General features: G+C 43.1%; 1 protein-coding gene across 4 annotated transcripts in view; it reads left to right on the forward strand.

Moving 5' to 3' along the window:
* Positions 1–1,796: 1,796 nt before the first annotated feature.
* The window catches only part of RNF130 (ring finger protein 130), a 185,115-nt gene continuing 165,270 nt past the window's right edge, over positions 1,797–21,641 (forward strand). For 2 of the 4 annotated variants that reach the window (XM_070792319.1, XM_070792321.1), the window contains exon 1: positions 1,797–2,473. In XM_070792319.1, coding sequence (XP_070648420.1) covers positions 2,029–2,473 — 445 coding nt within the window. In that variant the 5' untranslated portion in view covers positions 1,797–2,028. The remainder of the gene's footprint in view (positions 2,474–21,641) is intronic. The other 2 variants (XM_070792320.1, XM_019963705.2) reach the window with 2 other exon arrangements.

The raw sequence follows: 21,641 nt of genomic DNA on the forward strand, positions 1-21,641 counted from the left end.
CAAGCAGGGCAGGGCAGGGCAGGGCAGGTTAAGAGACAAGAGCAGAGTAAGAAAACCCTCACTAGAGAAGAGCTCTACCATGTAGGCCCTAAGTGGTCCAGGGCTGTTTGGAAAGGGAATCCTGGCTCTCAGTGCCTGAGCAGGGGTACTTTGAGTCCAAGGACTCCTTGCCCTATGAGAGGGGTCCAGCTGTGAGAGTCTCTTTAAATACAGGGCCTAGGATTGTGACCTGGTTACTTAATTTGTTGTTGTTGGTCAGCTGCTAAGCTCTTTGGGAGCCTTTGGACTGAAGCACACCAGACTTCCCTGTCCTTCACTATCTCCTGGAGTTTGCTCAGATTCATATTCATTGAGTCAGTGATGCCATCTAACCGTCTCATCCTCTGCTGCCTTCTTCTCCTTTCGGCTTCAATCTTTCCCAGCATCAGGGTCTTTTCCAATGAGTCAGTTCTTCCCATCAGGTGGCCAAAGTATTGGAGCTTCAGGTTCAGCATCAGTCCTTTCAATGAATATTCAGGGTTGATTTCCTTTAGGACTGACTGGTTTGATCTCCTTGCAGTTAATTACTGTATGCAAGTAAATAAAATGCAGTCTCAAGACAGAGCATGTACTCGACAAACAAACCTGGTGGGGATGGAAGGGAAGGAACTGGAGGAAGAACTTGTTAAGAATGTTGATAAGGCAGCACCAGTGGACATCTGATGTGTTGGCCTGAACTGCATCTATACCCTTTCACTGGAAACAGCAGCTCACCTTTCCTTTCAGAAGTAGCCTCTCTCTCTGATTCTCAGTACTTTTGGTTGTGCAAGGCTGACTGCATCCCCTTTCCACCATAGGACGCAGGAGATCCAAGCTTGGCTAGTCAGAAGATACCATCCTTCCCGTGCTCAGTTGTGTCTGACTCTTCGTGAGCCCACGGAGTGTAGACCACCAGGCTCCTCTGTGCATGGGCTTTTCCTGGCAAGAATACTGGAGTGGCTTGCCATTGTCTCCTACAGGATCTTCCCAACTCAGGGATCGACTGGCATCTCCTGTGTCTCCTGCACTGGCAGGCATAGTCTTTATCACTGAGCCACCTGGGAATTTCCCTTCTTCTCCACTTCATCGAAATGATGAGCATACTGCCCACTAACATATAAACTCCTGAATTCAGCTGCACCTGAAGCTAGAATCCCCCTTTCTCTTTCATTTACACTTTAGAAAAGTCCATAGCTTAACTGACACGGACTGACAACAGGGTGTGTATCTTTGTGTGTGTGTGTGTGTGTGTGTGTGTGTGTGTGTGTAGTGTGTGTGCTGGGGGAGAGGGGGTGGAGGGAGGAGGGAGCCTCACCACAATGCCTGTCTTGTCCAGTGCCTCTGGAGATTTCATCTAGTCTGTAGATGTCCTTTGCAAATAACCCAGATATCCTTAAAGATCCGGGTCTAGTGAGCCCCCGTACTCTTATTGCACAGAAGCATTCCCCACCCTCTCCCGAGATGCCGATTACATGACTTGGAGGTGACCAGCTGAAATGTGAAATCCCATAGACATTTAATTTTAAAAATAGTTTTAAAGTTTTAGCTATTTTTCTTTTGTATCCTCATCTCAAACTCTTCCACAGGCCCTTGGAAAGCCCCCAGACTCCGAGCCAGACGCGCATCCGGCCTGCCGTTCAAACATGGCCGGGTACGCGGCAAGCAGCGATGGGGATTGCAGGGCCCTCGTGCCGGCGGGCGGGAGCTGACAGGGGCTCGTACGCATGCGCAGGGAGGTGGGGCTGAGTCCCAGGCCTGCGCCATGCCACTCCACAGGCAGGGGGCGGGGCGGCGGGGAGCGCGCGCCTGAGGCGGCTGCCGGGCGTTGAGGAGTTGGTGCTCCAGAGACCTTCCTTCGGGTGCATCTTCCCCGCTGGGTGCGTCCTCACGAGGCGCCCCCACTCGGCGGGACCGGGCCAGGGGATGGAGTGGGCCCGCCGACACGGCAGTGGAGGGACCCAGAGGAGACGACCGCGCGAGCCCTGACCCGCTGTCCTCGCCGAAGCGCCCATGGGCGCCTCCCTGCGGGCGGGCCGCGGCTCTGAGGGTGGCGAGCGGCGGGGCCGCGGCGCCGAGGAGGGCTGCGCTCGTGCCCGGCCGCGCACAGGCCGCGCGCGTGCGCTCGCGCTGCAGGGCCGGCCGCGCCCGCCCCTCCTCTCGGCGCCGGCCCGGGAGCCCGGTCCGCGAGCGGCGGCGGCCGGAGGGACGATGAGCGGCGCGGCGCGGGCGGGCCCGGCCCGGCTCGCCGCGTTCGCTCTGCTGACCTGCAGCCTGTGGCCGGCGCGGGCGGACAACGCGAGCCAGGAGTACTACACTGCGCTCATCAACGTGACGGTGCAGGAGCCCGGCCGCGGCGCCCCGCTTACATTCCGCATCGACCGCGGGCGCTACGGACTCGACTCGCCCAAGGCCGAGGTCCGCGGCCAGGTTCTGGCGCCGCTGCCTATCCATGGAGGTGAGTGCCTGGCAGGGAAGAGAGGAGCCGTGTAAGGCGGAGGGGGGCAGGGTTGGTCCTCATCCCCCAGGAGCCACAACCTGGGCACGGAGGCGGCGGATGCGGCGCCCCCACCCCGCCCGGATTGATGCGCCGCTCGGCGGGCGGCCCCAGGGTCGAGGTTCCCGTCGTGTCCTCCCCCGCCTGTTCGCTGCTGGGAATGAGGCTTCAGACGCGTTATTGGGTTCTTCTCTTCTTTTTAAAAAGGCTTTTTTCCCCTGGGTTCAGTTAGCTTGTTTACAGGAAGGCATTGAACTGCGAGTTTGCAGGGACAGCTCAGACAAAGGAGGTGGTGGAAGAGTGCAAAACTAGTTCATGATGGATGAAGTCTCAACCTGTATTTCGGAATCCGCACAGGTTCCTTCCCGAAATCACAGACTGCGCTGTATTGAATCTAGAAGGATGAGGCCCTTTCTACCGTAAAAACGTGCCATTTTTCTTATGTGACAAGTGGAAGGAGAGTGGAGGAGGAAAATGGGCATCTTCCGTGTTGCTTTTGGCTCTTATTGTGCCCTACCAGCTTTACTGTAATTTGACGCCTGAACATCTGACGTTACGACGAATCCGATACCAATTGGAACCTGTAGCCAAGTCTTCAGGTCATGAGAGTCTGCCAGAGGGGAAATAGGTAAAATTTTTGAGAGTTGTCTTTGAAGCCATTTGGCTTAATCTTACGTCTTCCTATCATTTGCTCTTTAATAATTTAGTATAAAGCATATATTTGTACAAATTTCTGGTAGTGTTTTGAAAGAAACTTTCCCCACACTGTGGAGTATGGTTTTGTTTTTGGCCCACAGCAGACTTCTTGGAAAAATGTCTACTATCTTCTCCATCTCTACCTACTCTCACCCTGAGAATGCTGAGAGGGGAACTTTTTTTAAAGCTTCTTTTCATGTTAAGATGACCTAAACTAGGCAACCTACACAAGGTGTTTGTTTTTATACTCTATAAACTATTAGAACATCACGCCACTTCTGAGATATGTGTTTGCGAACATGCTAAGCTGTTTTTTTCTTTGAGGCAATCTAGCTAGGGAAGAAGAATCAGGAAGGGCTTTCACCAGCCTTTCCTCAGTTTACACCTTCCTTTCAAACGTTCATTTTTACATCAATAATCGGTTGCTTAGTATGCACTTCTCATCTCCACTTTGTTAAAAAAAAGGCAGTTAGGGTCCTGCCTTGCCCATAGTAACAACTTTGGCCTTTGGTTCATTCAGTAAATATTTGCTTGCTTGTTCTGTGCCAGTCACTGTGTTTGGGACACAAAATGTTTCCAAACTGTGGCACTGACAATGGTAGTCTGTTTTCTGGGGTTGAGATCTGTGAGGGTCACGTGGAAGGGGAGGAAGAGGGAGAGGCAAACTGTTCTGGAACAAGAACTGGCCCTGTGCAGTATTTTGAAATCTGTGGTTTGTCTTTAGGTTCCTCTAGGCACCTCGAATCCATGATCCTCACTTTAGATACTTGCCTCATAAGTGATCTGTGTTCTGAAACTACTTGTTTCTTGCTCATCATTCCAAGCAAAGGCCCCATCTTTAGAAAACTTGTTGTAGGTGTTTGTATAGAAGGGTATTGGATACTGATGGGTGGTAAAGGCTGGTCTTGTTCCTCTGTCAGTGGGGAGGTTTCAGTTGTGCTGTTCATAAGCCTTATGTCACTGGCGAAGTACTGTGTGAGTTTAGGAAAGTAATTTGGCCTTTTAGCCTCAATTTTGTCTGCAAAAGGGAATGGTGAAATAGTTATACCTTAAGTTTATTGAGGGGCTTCCCTGGTGGCTTAGATGGTAAAGAATCTGCCTGCAATATGGGGGACATGGGTTCAATTCCTAGATTGGGAAGATCCCCTGGAGGAGGGCATAACAACCCATTCCAGTATTCTGGCCTGGAGAATCCCCATGGACAGAGGAGCCTGGCAATTTGCAAAGGGTTGGACTCGACTGAGCGACTAAGCACAGCACAATACAAGGTTATTGAGAGGCTTAAATGGTGCCTGCGTTCTTACAAGAGGAGATTTGTTAACCTAAATGAATCTCTATAAATTGGTGAAGTTTCAGACATGGCATCAATGTGAATACATTGGAGCAGTCTTGGAAACTTGAGTCTGCAGTCAGTTCCCCTGGGTGTCTATCTTCTCTTCATTTCCTCTGTTCTGTAGTGGCTCATTTTGTATCCGAACATCATGAGATTGCTCAAGGTTTTTTCGTGGCTTCGGTGGTGGAATCCTGCAGGTAGTTTGGGTCTAGCTTTCTACTAAGGGATCTGCACACATAGGTTCTTTCAATCCAGCAAATACTAATTGAAAACCTGCTGGTCCCAGCCACCATCCAAGGTACTAGGGAAGAGGGATGGGCCCCAGAAATAAGCAAAACAAATTCTTTCTCTTCTTCCTGAAGCTCACGGTCTAGTGGCATTTTTATGTCAGTTTACCTATAAACTATTTCTAAGTCAGTGGACTAACATGAAATCTAAGAAGTTTTTGTGCTTTCTCAGCAGGAATTTAGGAATATATTTTGTTTCTTTGTTTTTGTTTCTTCGCCGCGCTATCATTAGCGTGCAGAATCTTTAGTTCCCCCAAACAGGGATCTGGCCCACACCCCCACAGTGGAAATGCAAAGTTCCAACCACTGGACCGCCAGGGAAGTCCTAGGAATGTATTTTAAAAAACAAGAATGGTGATAGAAATCTGTTAAAATTTTTCATGTTTAAGAAAATGGCTTTTATCTATTATGTCAGTGTACTCTAATCACTCAGTCGTGCCTGGATATTTGCAACCACATGGACTGTAGCCCACCAGGCTCCTCTGTCAATGAGATTTCCCAGGCAAAAATACTGGAATGGGTTGCCATTTCCTCCTCCAGGGGATCTTCCTCAGCCAGGGATGGAACATGGGCCTCCTGCATTGCAGGCAGATTCTTTACCATCTGAGCCACCAGGGAAGCCCTTATGTCTATCATACCTCAATTTAAAAAAAGAAAGTAGCTTAAAATTTGAATATTTGGTTATTTCACATTATGATATTCTCGATTTAGTCTCAAATTTTAGTGCTTTTAGGAAAAATAATATATTCTGACTCTTGTGTGCTTGTAATTTTAAGTTGAAGAGAATTCTTAATGTGTTTATTGAAGATTTACTGAGTGTTGACACTAAACAAAGTGATGTTCAAATTACAAAAAAAATTGTTATGAAACAGAATTACTGGCAAAAAAAGAACCAGCTGTGGTCAATAGACGGGAAGTTAATAAAAATTTTGAGGACAAGTGTTTGGTGAATATAAAGACAAAAGTAGTTTTCCTAGAGCTTAACATGATAACTCGTTTTAATTCTTTTACTTGGTTGTGAAAGTAAAAACCTTTCTAATTATTTTGCATTCAGTTCAGTTCAGTTCAGTCATGTCCGACTCTTCGCGACCCCATGAATTGCAGCACGCCAGGCCTCCCTGTCCATCACCAACTCCTGCAGCTCACTCAAACTCATGTCCATCGAGTCAGTGATGCCATCCAGCCATCTCATCCTCTGTCATCCCCTTTTCCTCCTGCCCCCAATCCCTCCCAGCATCAGAGTCTTTTCCAATGAGTCATTATTTCTGTAAATTAGGCATGTATGAATTACTGGACAAGATTTATTTGTCCTATATCTTTAAAGAGCAATTTGGCAATTTCTTCCTAAATGCTTTGGTATTTTAGAAGTACATTTTGGAAAATGTTAAACTTTATAAAATATTTCATAAACAAGTGTTGTACTTTGAAAATACATTCTTTATCATTAGAGTCCATTTTAAATGGAGATTTATTTGGTGATAACAAATTTCATATTTTAACTGTAAAGAATTTCTTTTTTGAAGTGAACTTTTGTAGGAACATGCCTTATATTTATTCACAGATACTGGTTGTTGTTCATGGTTGCTTTCTTGTTACTTACTCAAAGGGTGAGCTTAGATCTAGAAACAAATGTAAAATCTAGCTAGCATTTACTGTGGAACAGACGTTGTAGATGTGCTTTGTGTGTGTGCACACTAACTTTTTGTTTGAGCCTGGAGGTGGGGGTTGGGGGAGAGGCCCTGTTGTTGATGATGTCATTTTGTATGCAAATATGCTGGTGGGAAGAATTTGGTAATAGTCATTTTGCATAGAAATTTTCAGAATTGGATGTTTAAGCCTTGGAGAACAATTTTACCAAGTAATAAAATTTTTTGGTCATCTAGTTGACTAAAGGGATGCCATAACATTAAAAAAACCCCCTTAGATTCTTATGTTTTATATATGTGATTTTGTTGGATGAATCCATTAAACCTAAACTTGGTTTTCAAAATTCTGATTTTAGAGTGAAGGCAATCAATGTGGAAACAAGATCTTAGATGAAAAGGGCCATGAAAAGGCAGGGGCTACTGGATATAGAGATTTCAAAAATATTCAGAAGAAAAGTAGGTGTTATCCTGGAATCAGAGACCCTGAAAGGAAAGAGAATTCAGAAGGAGCTGGAGCCTCTAAAAACCAAATTTTGACCTAAAATAGATAACCAAGCAATATATGATAAATTGTATTTGTATTAAATTTTAACAATTTAGAAAATATTTTTACATTTTGTACTTTTCCTTTGCTTTTTGGATGATTCATTAGCATATAAAATTTGAGTATATATTTTTAAACCACCACACCAAATATATACATCCTTCCTCCGTTCCATCTTTCTGTTTCTCTTTATAGCAAAGTGTTGTCTGTACTTTCTGCCTCAGAGTTTTCATCTTGCTGTTCCTCACATTGTGAAGGTCTTTGTTGTGCCAGTGATTTGATAAAGACGTGACATATTTACCTGAAATATTGGACGGCAGGATCCTCAGGATCTCAATGTATGGAATGGTGGGCTGAAACTAAGAGAAAAGTTAATAGAAATTATTGTATAGTCTTGAATTTGGATAAAAAAAAATTAGCTGCAGTGAAAGGAGTTGAGGGGAAATAAGGCTTCAAGCTGCATTTTATAGGACAAAGCCTCTGTTCACTCATTGACCAGCCCATTCTAATCTTGCATGCATTTGAGCATCGTATCCTGGTAACACAGGTCCCACTTCATTATAGGCCAGGCACACTTTTAGCGCATGTTCGTTTCTGAATATGAGTTTTAAGAGATGAACAAACTACAAAGCATTGTTTTGAATATTATAAAAGGGAAATCCTTCATTTGAAGGAGCATTAGATTAGATGGCTTGTAAGATCCCTCCATCTTGAACAAGGTGTAACTGTAAAATAGTAAGACGAACCTTGTTAAACAAAGTACCAGATATACCCATTAAGGATACTGTTCTTTTAATGCCAGTCACATGGGCGTGTATGTGTTTCTATGTATACATGCATATTTTGCAACAATGAAAAATTTAAACACTTTCAGAATTTGTTTTGTGAGGTTATCTTTTTGATAGAACCATTTGGAAAATACATACAGTTTATCAAATGTCTGTCTTTTCTGAGTAGATTTTAATTTTGATAATTGAAAATTATTTTTGAGGCAGTCTTTTAATGTGCTTGTGAATTCTCTCTTTAGATAATTCTCAAAGAAGTCTGGTAGTGTTTTGGACCATGTCCACACCTCTGGGGTGCATTTCCACCTACCAAATCTTAGAGGCAAACCTTAAAAGGATGAGATTTATTCGAAGTACCTAATCGAACCAATCCTCAGAGTTGGTTCTTTTAAGTAAATAGCAACCTTGACTTATTTACAAAATGAATTAAGTTTTCAGGATCATCATTTGTTTGTTTTATCATCCTTAGAGTATTTTATGCACTAAACATTGATTTCTTTTCCATAAGTCATAGTAAGTGTAGCTTTTTTTTACTGTTGGAAGCAGTTTTGAACAAAATAAAGGGATCCCTTCAAATGCCAAATGAAAGAAATTAAAAAGTGCTTAATAAACTCCTCTGAGCTTGCATTATGCAAGTTCTGTGGTGTGTGTGTGGAAGATACGGTATGCAGTTGCTGCCTAAGAGAACTTGTCGGGATGGCACAAATAGGACATGCCACTGTGGATGGTGCAGGCTGTCTGCAGACACCAGCAAGGGCACCGGCTGCATGTTATTGTAAACAGAGTTGTTGGAATACAGCCCTGTCCATTCATTCACGTGTCTGTGGCTCTGTGGTGTACTGACAGAGGTGAGCAGTTATTACAGGAGCCTGTATGACTTCCAAGTCTAAACTGCTTGTTCCCTAGCCCTTTAAGAAAACTTGTGACAAGCCACAATCCATGTTCTAAAGTTTCATTTATACCTTAGTTTTTCCCATTAAAACTATGTTATGGATTTATGGGTGAGAAGTTGATTCCTAAGTTGTCCCAGACTGTGAGCTCTTGGAACTTAGGGACAGCGTCTTCTTTGTTTTAACCAAATACCTCAAACTGTGCCTGGCACTAGCAAGCCACTGTAATATGTGGTTGCATTTAACCCTGTGGTGCTTGGTCTGGTAGTGAAACTAATGGCAGGTGTTGCTGGAATCTGTATGATGGGATGGGGATGGTGGGGTGTTGATAGACAAAGTATACTGTAGGGCCTCTGTTACTATGCTAGATCAGTGAATGGTACAAAGATCAGAGAAATGAAAAACTATTTGGACTTGTAGTCTAGAGAGGTTTCATTGAAAATGAGGAAGTTGAAATTAAACTTGATTAGTTCTTCCTCTAGCCATAATGGAACACTAGGCTTACCTTGCCACCTCAAGTGACTGGAAAACCTGACAGTTATGAGACAGCAGTTTTAGAAATAGGTCAGAAAACAGCACAGGACAATGATCCCTGAGAGGAAGGAAATAAACAACAGAGTTCTGTGACTGCCTCAGCTTACCACCTGGAGAGTTTCTAAACTGAAGCTCAGGGAAGGGGGACCCAGAAAGAATCTAGTGGTCTTCCTGAGTTGATGAGACAGAGTTCAGAGCTGAGAGAGGTGAAGGCAGCTTGAGTAGGCTTGAATGCGTGAGGAGCTCAGGTACAGGAGAGGAGGGAGCTGCAAGGGGTTCGTTCACTCAAGCCTTTGATCAAGTACTGTTCTGCTCGTTTTATGGAGACCTGTCAGAAATTAGCAGGTGGAAGAATTCTTGGAGTTCACACAAGGCTGGGAATAGTTCATATTCTCACTAATCAAAGTAGAAAGACCTAATGGATGAGGCATGGAGTAAGGCCCTGGAGAAAAGCCTGTTCTGGACCCACCTACCAAATCTTAGAGGCAAACCTTAAAAGGATGAGATTTATTTGAAGTACCTAATCATGAACAAACCCTAACAATATCTGAAGGGATTACAACAAAGTCCAGCTCCCAAAAACATGAAATCCAATACCAGCATCCAATAAAAAATGTGCAGACAAGCCACGTAGAGAAAATATGACCCATAACCAGACAGAAAAGTCAGCAGAAACAGTCCCAGAAGTGGGACAAATGATGGAATTGCAAATAAAAGTGTTGAAAGAGCTATTATACTCAGTTTGTTCACGAAGGTAAAAGGAAACTTGAACATGACGAGGAGAGAAATGGATCTAAAAATAGACCCACATCAAACTATGAGCAAGGTGAAAAGACAGTCCTCAGAATGGGAGAAAATAATAGCAAATGAAACAACTGACAAAGGATTCATTCCCAAAATATACAAGCAGCTCATACAACTCAATACCAGGAAAACAAACAACCCAATCAAAAAGTGGGGAAAAGACCTAAACAGACATTTCTCCAAAGAAGACATACAGATGGCTAGCAAACACATGAGAAGATGCTCAACATCGCTCATTATTAGAGAAATGCAAATCAAAACTACAATGAGATATCACCTCACACTGGTCAGAATGGCAACATCAAAAAGTCTATAAACAATAAATGCTGGCGAGGGTGTGGAGAAAAGGGAGCCCTCTTGCACTGTTGGTGGGAATGTAAATTGATACAACCACTATGGAAGACAGTATGGAGATTCCTTAAAAAACTAGGAATAAAATCACCATATGACCCAGCAATCCCACTCCTAGGCATATACCCTGAGGAAACCAAAATTGAAAAAGACACATGTATCCCATTGTTCATTGTAGCACTGTTTACAATAGTAGAACATGGAAGCAATCTAGATGTCCATTGACAGATGAATGGATAAAGAATTTGTGGTACATATACACAATGGAATATTACTCAGCCATAAAAAAGAACGCCTTTGAGTCAGTTCTAAGGAGGTGGATGAACCTAGAATCTATTATACAGAGTGAAGTGAGAAAGAGAAAGATAAATACCCATATTCTAACACATATATATGGAATCTAGAAAGTGGTACTAAAGATATTTACAGGACAGCAATGGAGAAACAGACATGGAGAATAGACTTATGGATAGAGGGAGAGGGGAGAAGAGGGTGAGATGTATGGAGAGAGTAACAGGGAAACTTAAGTGAGTTCAGTTCAGTTCAGTCGCTCAGTCGTGTCCGACTCTTTGAGACCCCACGAACCACAGCACGCCAGGCCTCCCTGTCCATCACCAACTCCTGGAGTCCACCCAAACCCATGTCCATTGAGTTGGAAACTTACTTTACTATATGTAAAATAGGTAGCCAACAGGAATTTGATATATGGCTCAGGAAACTCAAACAAGGGCTCTGTATCAACATAGGGGGTGGGATGGGGAGAGAGGTTCAAAAGGAAGGGGGTATATGTATACCTATGGCTGATTCATGTTGAAGTTTGACAGAAAATAGCAAAATTCTGTAAAGCAATTATCCTTCAATAAAGTAAATAAATTTTTAAAAAGTAGACCCACATCAAACTTCTAGCAGTCAACTCAAACCTGAAAAAGTGTAAGATTTATATTGATAGAGAAAAGAAGAAAGTGTGTACTGAGAGGATGATATTTCCTGCTTTGGTGATCTCTCTTTATCCCAAACAGTGATATAGTTAACATATACTGGGTACATACTCTCTGCCAAGAATGGTGCCAAGTATTGTACATGGAGTATCATTGAATTCTTATAACAGCTCTAGGTGGTACAATATCCTCATTCTGTGGATGGGAATTCAAGGCACTCCAGTCTCTTAGTGTTTTTTATTTTTTCTTTATAGCACTTAATATGGTTGGAAATTGTGTATCTATCTTATTTGCTTCTGAAGGCAGAGATCCTGGTGTCCACTTTTGTATACTCAGTGCTCAGTGTTGAGCCTGGAACATAGGAGGGTGGTACTGGTAATTAGTGATGGACAAATTAAAGTGAGTGAGGTAATCCACCAGCTGAATCCTGTGGTGATTCAGCCGAGTTTGGATTTGATGTAGGTCTGTCTGACTACAGAGCTCATACTTCCAGCATGTCTTGTACCACTTCTAAAGTGAGTTTAGTAAATTATGAATGATCTACTTCGTGGAATGTTACACAGCCATTAAAGGGGATCATGTGAAAGTTAGGTATATCCTACAAAAGTAATATCTTTACAGTGGACAGGGACTCAATATGCAAAAATAAAAATGGCTGTGTTGTATCTGTTGGGTCATGGGTAACATTTCTCATTTTCTTTTTTCTCATTTTTTTGAAGTTATTTTTAATACAAAACCTTCTTCACAGAGGGAAAGTCATACTCTAAAGGGAACAAGTAAGTGTCTAAAGTTGATTTTTTTTTTTTTTTGTAAAGTTTATTCCCTAGCTTCAAGAAAAATTGAGTTAATTCCAAACCATGGTTAGAATGAGTAGAAAACTGAGAGATGACTAGAAATATGCTGAAAAGTGCATGTTTTTCCCCAATAAGAAGAGAGTTAAGACCAAGTATTCTTGTCTTAACAGGAATCAAGCTAAAATGTGGCATCGTTTTTGTTTATTTTTAATTGAAGGATAATTGCTTTACAGTATTGTGTTGGTGTCTGCCATACATCAACATGAATCAGCCATAGGTATACACACGTCCCCTCCCTATTGAACCTCCCTCCCACCTCCCACCCCATCCCACTCTTCATTGGGTTTGAGCTCCCTGAGTCATGCAGCAAATTCCCACTGGCTATCTCTTTTACATACGGTAATGTGTATTCTTCCATACTACTCTTTCCATTTGTCTTACCCTCTCCTTTGCCCCGTGTCCAGAAGTCTGTTCTCTGTGTCTGAGTCTCCATTGCTGCCCTGCAAATAGGTTCATCAGTGCCATCTTGCTAGATTCCATATATATGTGTTAACATACGACACTTGTTCTTCTCTTTTTGACTTACTTTACTCTGTATCATAAGCTCTAGTTCATCTACCTCATTAGAACTGACTCAGATATGTTCCTTTTTTTTGCTGAGTAATATTCCGTTGTATATATGTACCACAACTTTATCCATTCATCTGTCAGTGGACATCTGGGTTGCTTCCATGTCCTAGCTATTATAAATACTGCTGCAATGAACACTGGGGTACATGTGTCTTTTTTCAGTTATGGTTTTCTCAGGGTATATGTGTGGCATCATTGTGGCATCATTTTGAGCAGTTAATGAATCCTAGAAAGGGACAGGACTTTTCTATAATATTTTTATTATGATGATATTAATGCTTTTATTTTATTTTGGTTTTCCCTATTTAAAATCAGTCTGTATTTAAAGCATGAAGACTTAACTATGGGTAATCTCCACTTTTCGAAAGTTCATCTTATGCCATTTTGCTTTTATGAAAGACCTACATTAGTACCTATTTTTGGTAACCAAACGAAACCTCAAGAGGATTTTTGCTTTTAGCAGAAAAAAGGCCAGAATCAAAAATAGCATTCAGCGTTTGTTTTGTAGCAAGGCGAGAGCCATTGTAGAGGCGGCCGCACTGGGAGCAGTGAGAGCAGCCTCCCCAAAGCTCCTTCCCCTGGAACAACACTCAGCATCTAAACATTGAGCTGCCATAGTTGTAAAACATGTCTCTGAGCATCTGTGCTCTCTCTTGATTCATTTTGCAGGTCCATTAGCAAGATGTGTCCTCCAATAATTGTTTCTTCCTTTTTTGACATTTTGGTTTACAGTAAGCTTTTCCTCTTTCCATTTCTCCTGTCACTTCTTCCTATGTCTTTACTTTTAGCCTAGTCTTCTCTGAGCTCTGGATTCATATATTCAACTGCCTACTTGCTATTTTTAACTTAAATTTCCCAAGAACATCTCCAGATTGATAAATGGAGCTTTTGATGTGTGTGTGTATACACACACACACACACACACACACACACACACACACACACATATATTCTGTCTACTACCACTGTTTTCAGGGCTTCCCTGGTGGCTCAAATGGCGAAGAATCTGCCTGCAATGCAGGAGACCCAGGTTCAATCCCTGGGTTGGAAAGATCCCCTGGAGAAGGGAATGACTACCCACTCGAGTATTCTTGCCTGGAGAATTCCATGGACAGAGGAGCCTAGTGGGCTGCAGTCCATGGGGTTGCAAAGAGTTGGACACAACTGAGTGACTAATACCTGTTTTCTAGTCTTCCCCATCTCAGCAAATGACATGGCGGTCCACTCTTGTTATTTAAACAAATTTAAGAGTCATCCTAGCTTCTTTTTCTCACATTCCACTTCTGATTTACCCTTCACGTTTTACTGTCAGTGTGTATCATATTTATCTGTTGTTTGCCATTTTCACTCCTGTCATCTTAGTACAGACAGTTGCCATCTCTCTGGTCTTCCTGCTTCTTAACTTCTGTCAGTCGTTTCTCCCCAGTAGCCACAGTGATCTTGAAACTTCACCCAGTCTTGTCACTGCTTGCTTAAATTACCCCTCAGTGGCTTCTTCTTATCCTTAGACTGGAAATCTGAACTCCTTACTGTAGTATACAAGGCACCTCCTGATTGGTCTGGTCCCAGCCTTTCCCTCCCTCAGGCCATTCATCTCTCCCTTGCTCACCATGCTGAAGCTACCTGTATTTTGATACTCTCATTCCTAGGGCCTCTATGTTTTCTTTACAATGTGTGCCTTCTTGCTGGTATCCCACTCACCTCTACCTCTTGCTCTTCACATGGTGTTTGCTGTATTAATAGAGCTTTATGATTCTTTGATTTTGTATGCTGCTGCTGCTAAGTCACTTCAGTCGTGTCCGACTCTGTGTGACCCCATAGACGGCAGCCCACCAGGCTCCTCTGTCCCTGGGGTTCTCCAGGCAAGAACACTGGAGTGGGTTCCTATTTCCTTCTCCAATGCATGAAAGTGAAATCGCTCAGTTGTGTCCTACTCTTCGTGACCCCATGGACTACACCCTACCAGGCTGCTTGGTCCATGGGATTTTCCAGGCAAGACTACTGGCATGGGTTGCCATTGCCTTCTCCTTGATTCTGTATAATGGCCAGTTAAAAGGGCCATGGAGATGGAGACATGGGGAAGGAATTGTAGAATCTAAGAACTTAATGGTCATCTGTAATCGTCAAGTCTAGCCACTCATCTGAGGCCTCAGCATTCCTGTCCAGTGGTTTTACAGCTCACACTTGAACAAATGAGTGATGGAAATCTACCACATTCATCTCTGGAAACCAGAATGTTAGAAAGTCTTTTTTTCATCTGCAGAAGAAAAATTGGTTCAAAATTTGTAGACAGTTAATTTCCTCGTCTGATTCAAGTCCTCTAACGCTTAGACTTCATGTTCTTATTTCTGTTCTTAAGAATATAGTATTTTAAACCACAGAATGTGGCATTCCACTTAAAGGATACAGTGAGTTCAGTAAAGTCCCACAAAAATTCATGTCCACCTGGCACTTCAGAATGTGATCTTATTTGCAAATAAGATCTTTGCAGATGTAAGTAGTTAAGGATCAAGATAAGATCATACTAGTTTACTGCTGCTGCTACTGCAGCTGCTGCTACTGCTAAGTCACTTCAGTCGTGTCCGAATCTGTGCAACTCCATAGACGGCAGCCCACCAGGCTCCCCCATCCCTGGGATTCTCCAGGCAAGAGTACTGGAGTGGGGTGCCATTGCCTTCTCCGATACTAGTTTATGGTGGACCCCAAATCCAGTGACTTATAAGGAGAAGAGAGAATACAGAGAAACACACAAAGATAAAGGCCATGGGAAGATAGAAGTTGAAATAGGAGTTATGCTGCCACAGCTAGGGAGTGCCAAGGATTGCTGGCAACCACTGGAGGCTAGGAGAGAAGCATAGGACTGTTTTTCCCTTGGAGTCTCCAGAAGGAGCCAACTGTACCGACACCTTGATCTTGACTTCTGCCCTCCTGAATTAGGAGGAAATACATTTATGTTGTTTTAAGCCACACATGGACAGATGGTCAATACCGAAATGAGACTGATTATATTCTTTGCAGCCGAAGATGGAGAAGCTCTATACAGTCAGCAAAAACAAGACCAGGAGCTGACTGTGGCTCAGATCATGAACTCTTTATTGCCAAGTTCAGACTTAAGTTGAAGAAAGTAGGGGAAACCACTAGACCATTCAGGTATGACCTAAATCAAATCCCTTATGATTAGAGAGTGGAAGTGAGAAATAGATTCAAAGAATTAGATCTGACAGAGTGACTGAAGAACTATGGATGGAGGTTCGTGACATTGTACAAGAGACAGGGATCATGACCATCCTCAAGAAAAAGAACTGCAAAAAAGCAAAATGGCTGTCTGAGGAGGTGTTACAAATAGCTGAGAAAAGAAGAGAAGTGAAAAGCAAAGGAGAAAAGGAAAGATACACCCATTTGAATGCAGAGTTCCAAAGAATAGCAAGGAGAGATAAGAAAGCCCTCCTCAGTGATCAGTGCAGAGAAATAGAGGAAAAATATAGAATGGGAAAGACTAAAGATCTTTTCAAGAGAATTAGAGATACCAGGGGAACATTTCATGAAAACATGGGCTCAAAAAAGGACAGAAATGATATGCACCTAACAGAAAAAGATATTAAGAAGAGGTGGCAAGAATACACAGAAGAACTGTACAAAAAAGATCTTCACAACCCAGATAATCATGATGGTGTGATCACTCACCTAGAGCCAGACATCCTGGAATGCAAAGTCAAGTGGGCCTTAGAAAGCATCATTATGAACAAAGTTAGTGGAGGTGATAGAACTCCAGTTGAGCTATTTCAAGTCCTGAAAGATGATGCTGTGAAAGTGCTGCACTCAATATGCCAGCAAACTTGGAAAGCTCAGCAGTGGCCACAGGACTGGAAAAGGTCAGTTTTCATTCCAATCCCAAAGAAAGGCAATGCCAAAGAATGCTCAAACTACTGCACAGTTGCACTCATTTCACATGCTAGTAAAGTAATGCTCAAAATTCTCCAAGCCAGGCTTCAGCAGTACATGAACCATGAATTTCCAGATGTTCAAGCTGGATTTTGAAAAGGCAAAGGAACCAGAGATCAAACTGCCAACATCTGTTAGATCATTGAAAAAGCAAGAGAGTTCCAGAAAAACATCTATTTCTGCTTTATTGACTATGCCAAAGCCTTTGACTGTGTGGATCAAAACAAACTCTGGAAAATTCTGAAAGAGGTGGGAATACCAGACCACCTAACCTGCCTCTTGAGAAATCTGTATGCAGGTCAAGAAGCAACAGTTACAGCTGAACATGGAACAACACACTGGTTCCAAATAGGGAAAGGAGTGCGTCAGGCTGTATATTGTCACCCTGCTTATTTAACTTTTATGCAGAGTACATCATGAGAAATGTCAGGCTGGATGAAGCACAAGCTGGAATCAAGATTGCCAGGAGAAATATCAATAACCTCAGATGTGCAGATAATACCACCCTTATGGCAGAAAGCAAAGAACTAAAGAGCCTCTTGATGAAAATAAAAGAGGAGAGTGAAAAAGTTGGCTTAAAACTCAACATTCAGAAAACGAAGATCATGGCATCTGGTCCCATCACTTCATGGCAAGTAGATGTGGAAACAGTGACAGACTTTATTTTGGGGGGCTCCAAAATCACTGCAGATGGTTACTGCAGCCATGAAATTAAAAGACACTTACTCCTTGGGAAAAAAATTATGACCAACATAGATAACATATTAAAAAGCAGAGACATTACTTTGCCAACAAAGGTCTGTATAGTCAAAGCTATGATTTTTCCAGTAGTCATGTATGGATGTGAGAGTTGGACTATAAAGAAAGCTGAGTGCCAAAGAATTGATGCTTTTGAACTGTGGTGTTGGAGAAGACCTTTGAGAGTCCCTTGGACTGCAAGGAGATCCAACCAGTCCATTGTAAAGGAAATCAGTCCTGAATATTCATTGCAAGGACTGATGCTGAAGCTGAAACTCCAATACTTTGGCCACCTCATGTGAAGAACTGATTCATGTGAAAAGCCCCTGATGCTGGGAAAGATTGAAGGCAGGAGGAGAAGGGAATGACAGAGGATGAGATGGTTGGATGGCATCACCGACTCAATGGACATGAGTTTGAGTAAATTCTTGGAGTTGGTGATGGACAGGGAGGCCTGGTGTGCTGCAGTCCACGGGGTTGCAAAGAGTTGGACGCATCTAAGCGACTGAACTGAACTGACGTAAGCCACAAGGTTTGTAGTCATTTGATATGGCAGCCAGAAGAAATTAATGCAAAGAGAAAGCAAAATTGGACAGCACTGCACTTTGGTTTCACCAGTACAGAAGAGAGGACAACTTTCTTCCTTATCATTCTGAACACATGCCTAGAGTCATATAAGGTTATTTTGGTAGCCTTAACCACTGACTCATACTGAGATTACTGCTGATTAGACTTTCTAGGACTTTTTCATGAGGTCGCCCTAAATCGAGTGATTTTATCTTTTCTGGATTTAGGCTGGTCATCAGCCTTTCATGATACTTTTTGAATCCTGATCTTTACTCTTCGTAGCAGCTGTGTGTCAGCCATGAATGTGATGAGCATACTTTCTGTATCTTCACATAAGTGCTTCTTAACCTTCTGTGGTTGTGGATTCAAGACTTTAATGAAAGCTGTGGACCTTTCTGATGAAAAGTACTTATTTATGTATATATACACCGAGTTTTCAGTAAGAATTAGGATGTTCAGATGCCTCTTGAAGCCTCAAGTGTGGTCCATAGACCCAAAGTTAAGAATACTGATGTAGGTTATTGATAAAAGCATCAAATATCAAAGAGTGTGAATGAACAGACCCTTGTAGTGTGTTCCTAAAAACCTTCTAAGATGGTTGACCTTACTCCATTACTCAACACTTCTGGGGAGTGGAGTGGGCATTTCATAGTTTACTAATTTATTTTACTGACTTTGCATTTAGTATTGTACATATTTCTTTGTCTTATGTCGTAAAAGCCAATCAAGTTCTTTGATTAAAAATATATATATATATTGTATTTACTTTGTTCCTGATTTGCTGGGAAGGAGAAGAAGTCTTTATGGCTTAACCATAGTATGTTATTTTCTTGTTGCCCCTGTGATCAGTTATCTCAAACCAGGTGACATAAAAGAACATAGATTTATTACCTTACAGTTCTGGGAGTAAGAAGTCCTAAATGGGTCTCACTGGGCTAAAATCAAGGTGTTGGGCAAAACTGCATTCCTTATGGAAGGTCTGACGGAGAATCCATTTCCTTGTTTTTTTCTAGCTTCTAGAGACTGCCTCGGAGAGGGCAATGGCACCCCACTCCAATACTCTTGCCTGGAAAATCCCATGGGCAGAGGAGCCTGGTAGGCTACAGTCCATGGGGTCGCTAAGAGCTGGACACAACTGAGCGACTTCACTTTCACTTTTCATTTTCATGCCTTGGAGAAGGAAATGGCAACCCACTCCAGTGTTCTTGCCTGGAGAGTCCCAGGGACGGGGGAGCTTGGTGGGCTGCCGTCTATGGGGTCGCACAGAGTCGGACACGACTGAAGTGACTTAGCAGAGACTGCCTGCATTCATTAGCTCATGGCCCCTTCCTCTTCAGAATCAGTAGTGAGCTTTTTTCAGAGCTTTCTGTGACTCTCATCTTCTACCTCTCTTCTACACTTAAGACCCTGTGATCACGTTGGGCCCACCCACATGTAATCTTACATGTGGGCTTCCATGGTGGCTCAGACAGTAAAGGATCTGCCTGTAATGCAGGAGACCTGGGTTCGATTCCTGGGTGGGGAAGTTACCCTGGAGAAGGGAATGGCAACCCACTCCAGTGTTCCAGCCTGGAGAAGTCCTTGGGCAGAGGAGCCTGGTGGGCTACAGTCCATAGGGTAGCAAAAAGTTGGTAATGACTGAGCGATAATCACTTTCACCCACATAATCCAAGGTAATCTCTTTATTTTAAGGTCAGCTAATTACCAACCTTAATTCCCTCTTGTCATGTAACCTAACGTATTCACAGGTCCCAGGGATCAAGATGAAGACATCTCGGGATGGAGAGCATTACTCATCCTTCTGCACATAGTGAACCTGTGTAGGAATCCCATGATTTAAGTGTCTACACGTTATTCCTTTAGTAATTATTTCTGACATTTGCTAAGGATTAATAGGACCCTAAGGAACTCATAACTTCCACAGCCCTTGTTTATCAGTTTATAAACAATGAAATGCTATTTACACAGGTTAGTTTTCTGATACCTTTCTTCTATGATTCCTCAAAGTTCCTTCAGTGATGCAGTTTCTTTTTTGAATGTTGTCACCAGACTGTAGTTCATCTGGATCAGAAATCCCAAACTCATGTGGGATAGCTGCTTCAAATACTCATTCAGCAAATAATTATTAAACACCTAGTATATACCGGGCTTCAAATACCTCAGCAGGGGCCGTGGTGCTGCTGGCGCAGGATGCCCACTGCTGAGGGGTGGCTGGAGTGGAGTCTCTGCGGGGCTAGGCCACTGGACGCTGCAGCCAGTGGTTGGGACTGCGGGCTGCGGCCAGGGCCCTGGCGCGCGGCGATGCGAGGAGGAGCACGTGTTTCTGGAGCAGAGATGGCCACCACGGGATGACATGGTTGTGGCTGCCTGAAGAGGCATTGCTGGCTTGGGAAGCAGCTTCAGAAAGATGAGCCCAGAGACGGAGGTGGGAGTTGGGCAGTGACCAGTGCCCCCAGTTACATGTGTGGAGCCAGGGGTGGTGGCAGATTGGCCCCAGGGTGACCACAGCAGCGGAAAGCTTGGGGTACCCTTGGCCCCTGGTTGGCAGACAGGCTCCGTGACAGACAGCAGCTCCAGGGTGGCCACTGCAGTGGTGAAGCTGGGGTGCCCTCAGCTCCTGGGCCTCATCCTATGTCAGCTTCATGCACTCATTTCACATACCAGCAAATTATGCTCAAAATCCTTCAAGCTAGAAATCAGCAGTATGTGAGCAGTATGTGACCTTCCAGATGTACAAGCTGGGTTTAGAAAAGGCAGAGGAACCAGACATCAAATGCCAACGAATGCTAGATCAGAAAAAACAAGGCAATTCAAAAAAAAAAGAAATGTGCTTCACTGACTAAGCTAAAGCCTTTGACTGTGTGGGTCACAACAAACTGGAAAATTCTCAAGGAAATGGGAATACCAGACCACCTTACCTGCCTCCAGAGAAACCTGTATGCAGGAGAAGAAACAACAGTTAGAACCAGACATGAAACAAACCGATTCAGAATTGGGAAAGGAGTACATCAAGGCTGTATATTGTCACCCTGCTTTATTTAACTTATATGCAGAGTACATCATACGAAATCCCAGAATCAAGATTGCCAGGAGAAATATCAATAACCTCAGATATGCAGATGATACCACTTTAATGGCAGAAAGTGAAGAGGAACTAAAGAGCCTCTTGATTAAAGTGAAAGAGGACAATGAAAAACTGGCTTAAAACTCAACATTCAAAAAACTAAGATCATGGCATCCAGTCCTGTCACTTCATGGCAAATAGATGGGGGAAATGTGGAGAAAGTGTCATATTTCATTTTCTTGGGCTCCAAAATCAATGCGAATGGTGACTACAGTTACAAAATTAAAAGATACTTGCTCTTTGGAAAAATACCTATGACAAATCTAGACAGTGTATTACAAAGCAGAGACATCACTTTGCCAACAGAGATCCATCTAGTCAAAGCTATGGTTTTTCTAGTGGTCATGTATGGATGTGAGAGTTGGACCATAAAGAAGGCTGAGAGCTGAAGAATTGATGCTTTCAACTGTGGTGTTGGAGAAGACTCTTGAGAGTCCCTTGGACTGCAGGGAGATCAAGCCAGTCAATCCTAAAGGAAAACAGTCCTGAATATTCATTGGAAGGACTGATGGGGAAGCACCAATAC

This window comes from Bos indicus, chromosome 7, assembly GCF_029378745.1.
Source record: "Bos indicus isolate NIAB-ARS_2022 breed Sahiwal x Tharparkar chromosome 7, NIAB-ARS_B.indTharparkar_mat_pri_1.0, whole genome shotgun sequence".
Classification (NCBI taxonomy): Eukaryota; Metazoa; Chordata; class Mammalia; order Artiodactyla; family Bovidae; genus Bos; species Bos indicus.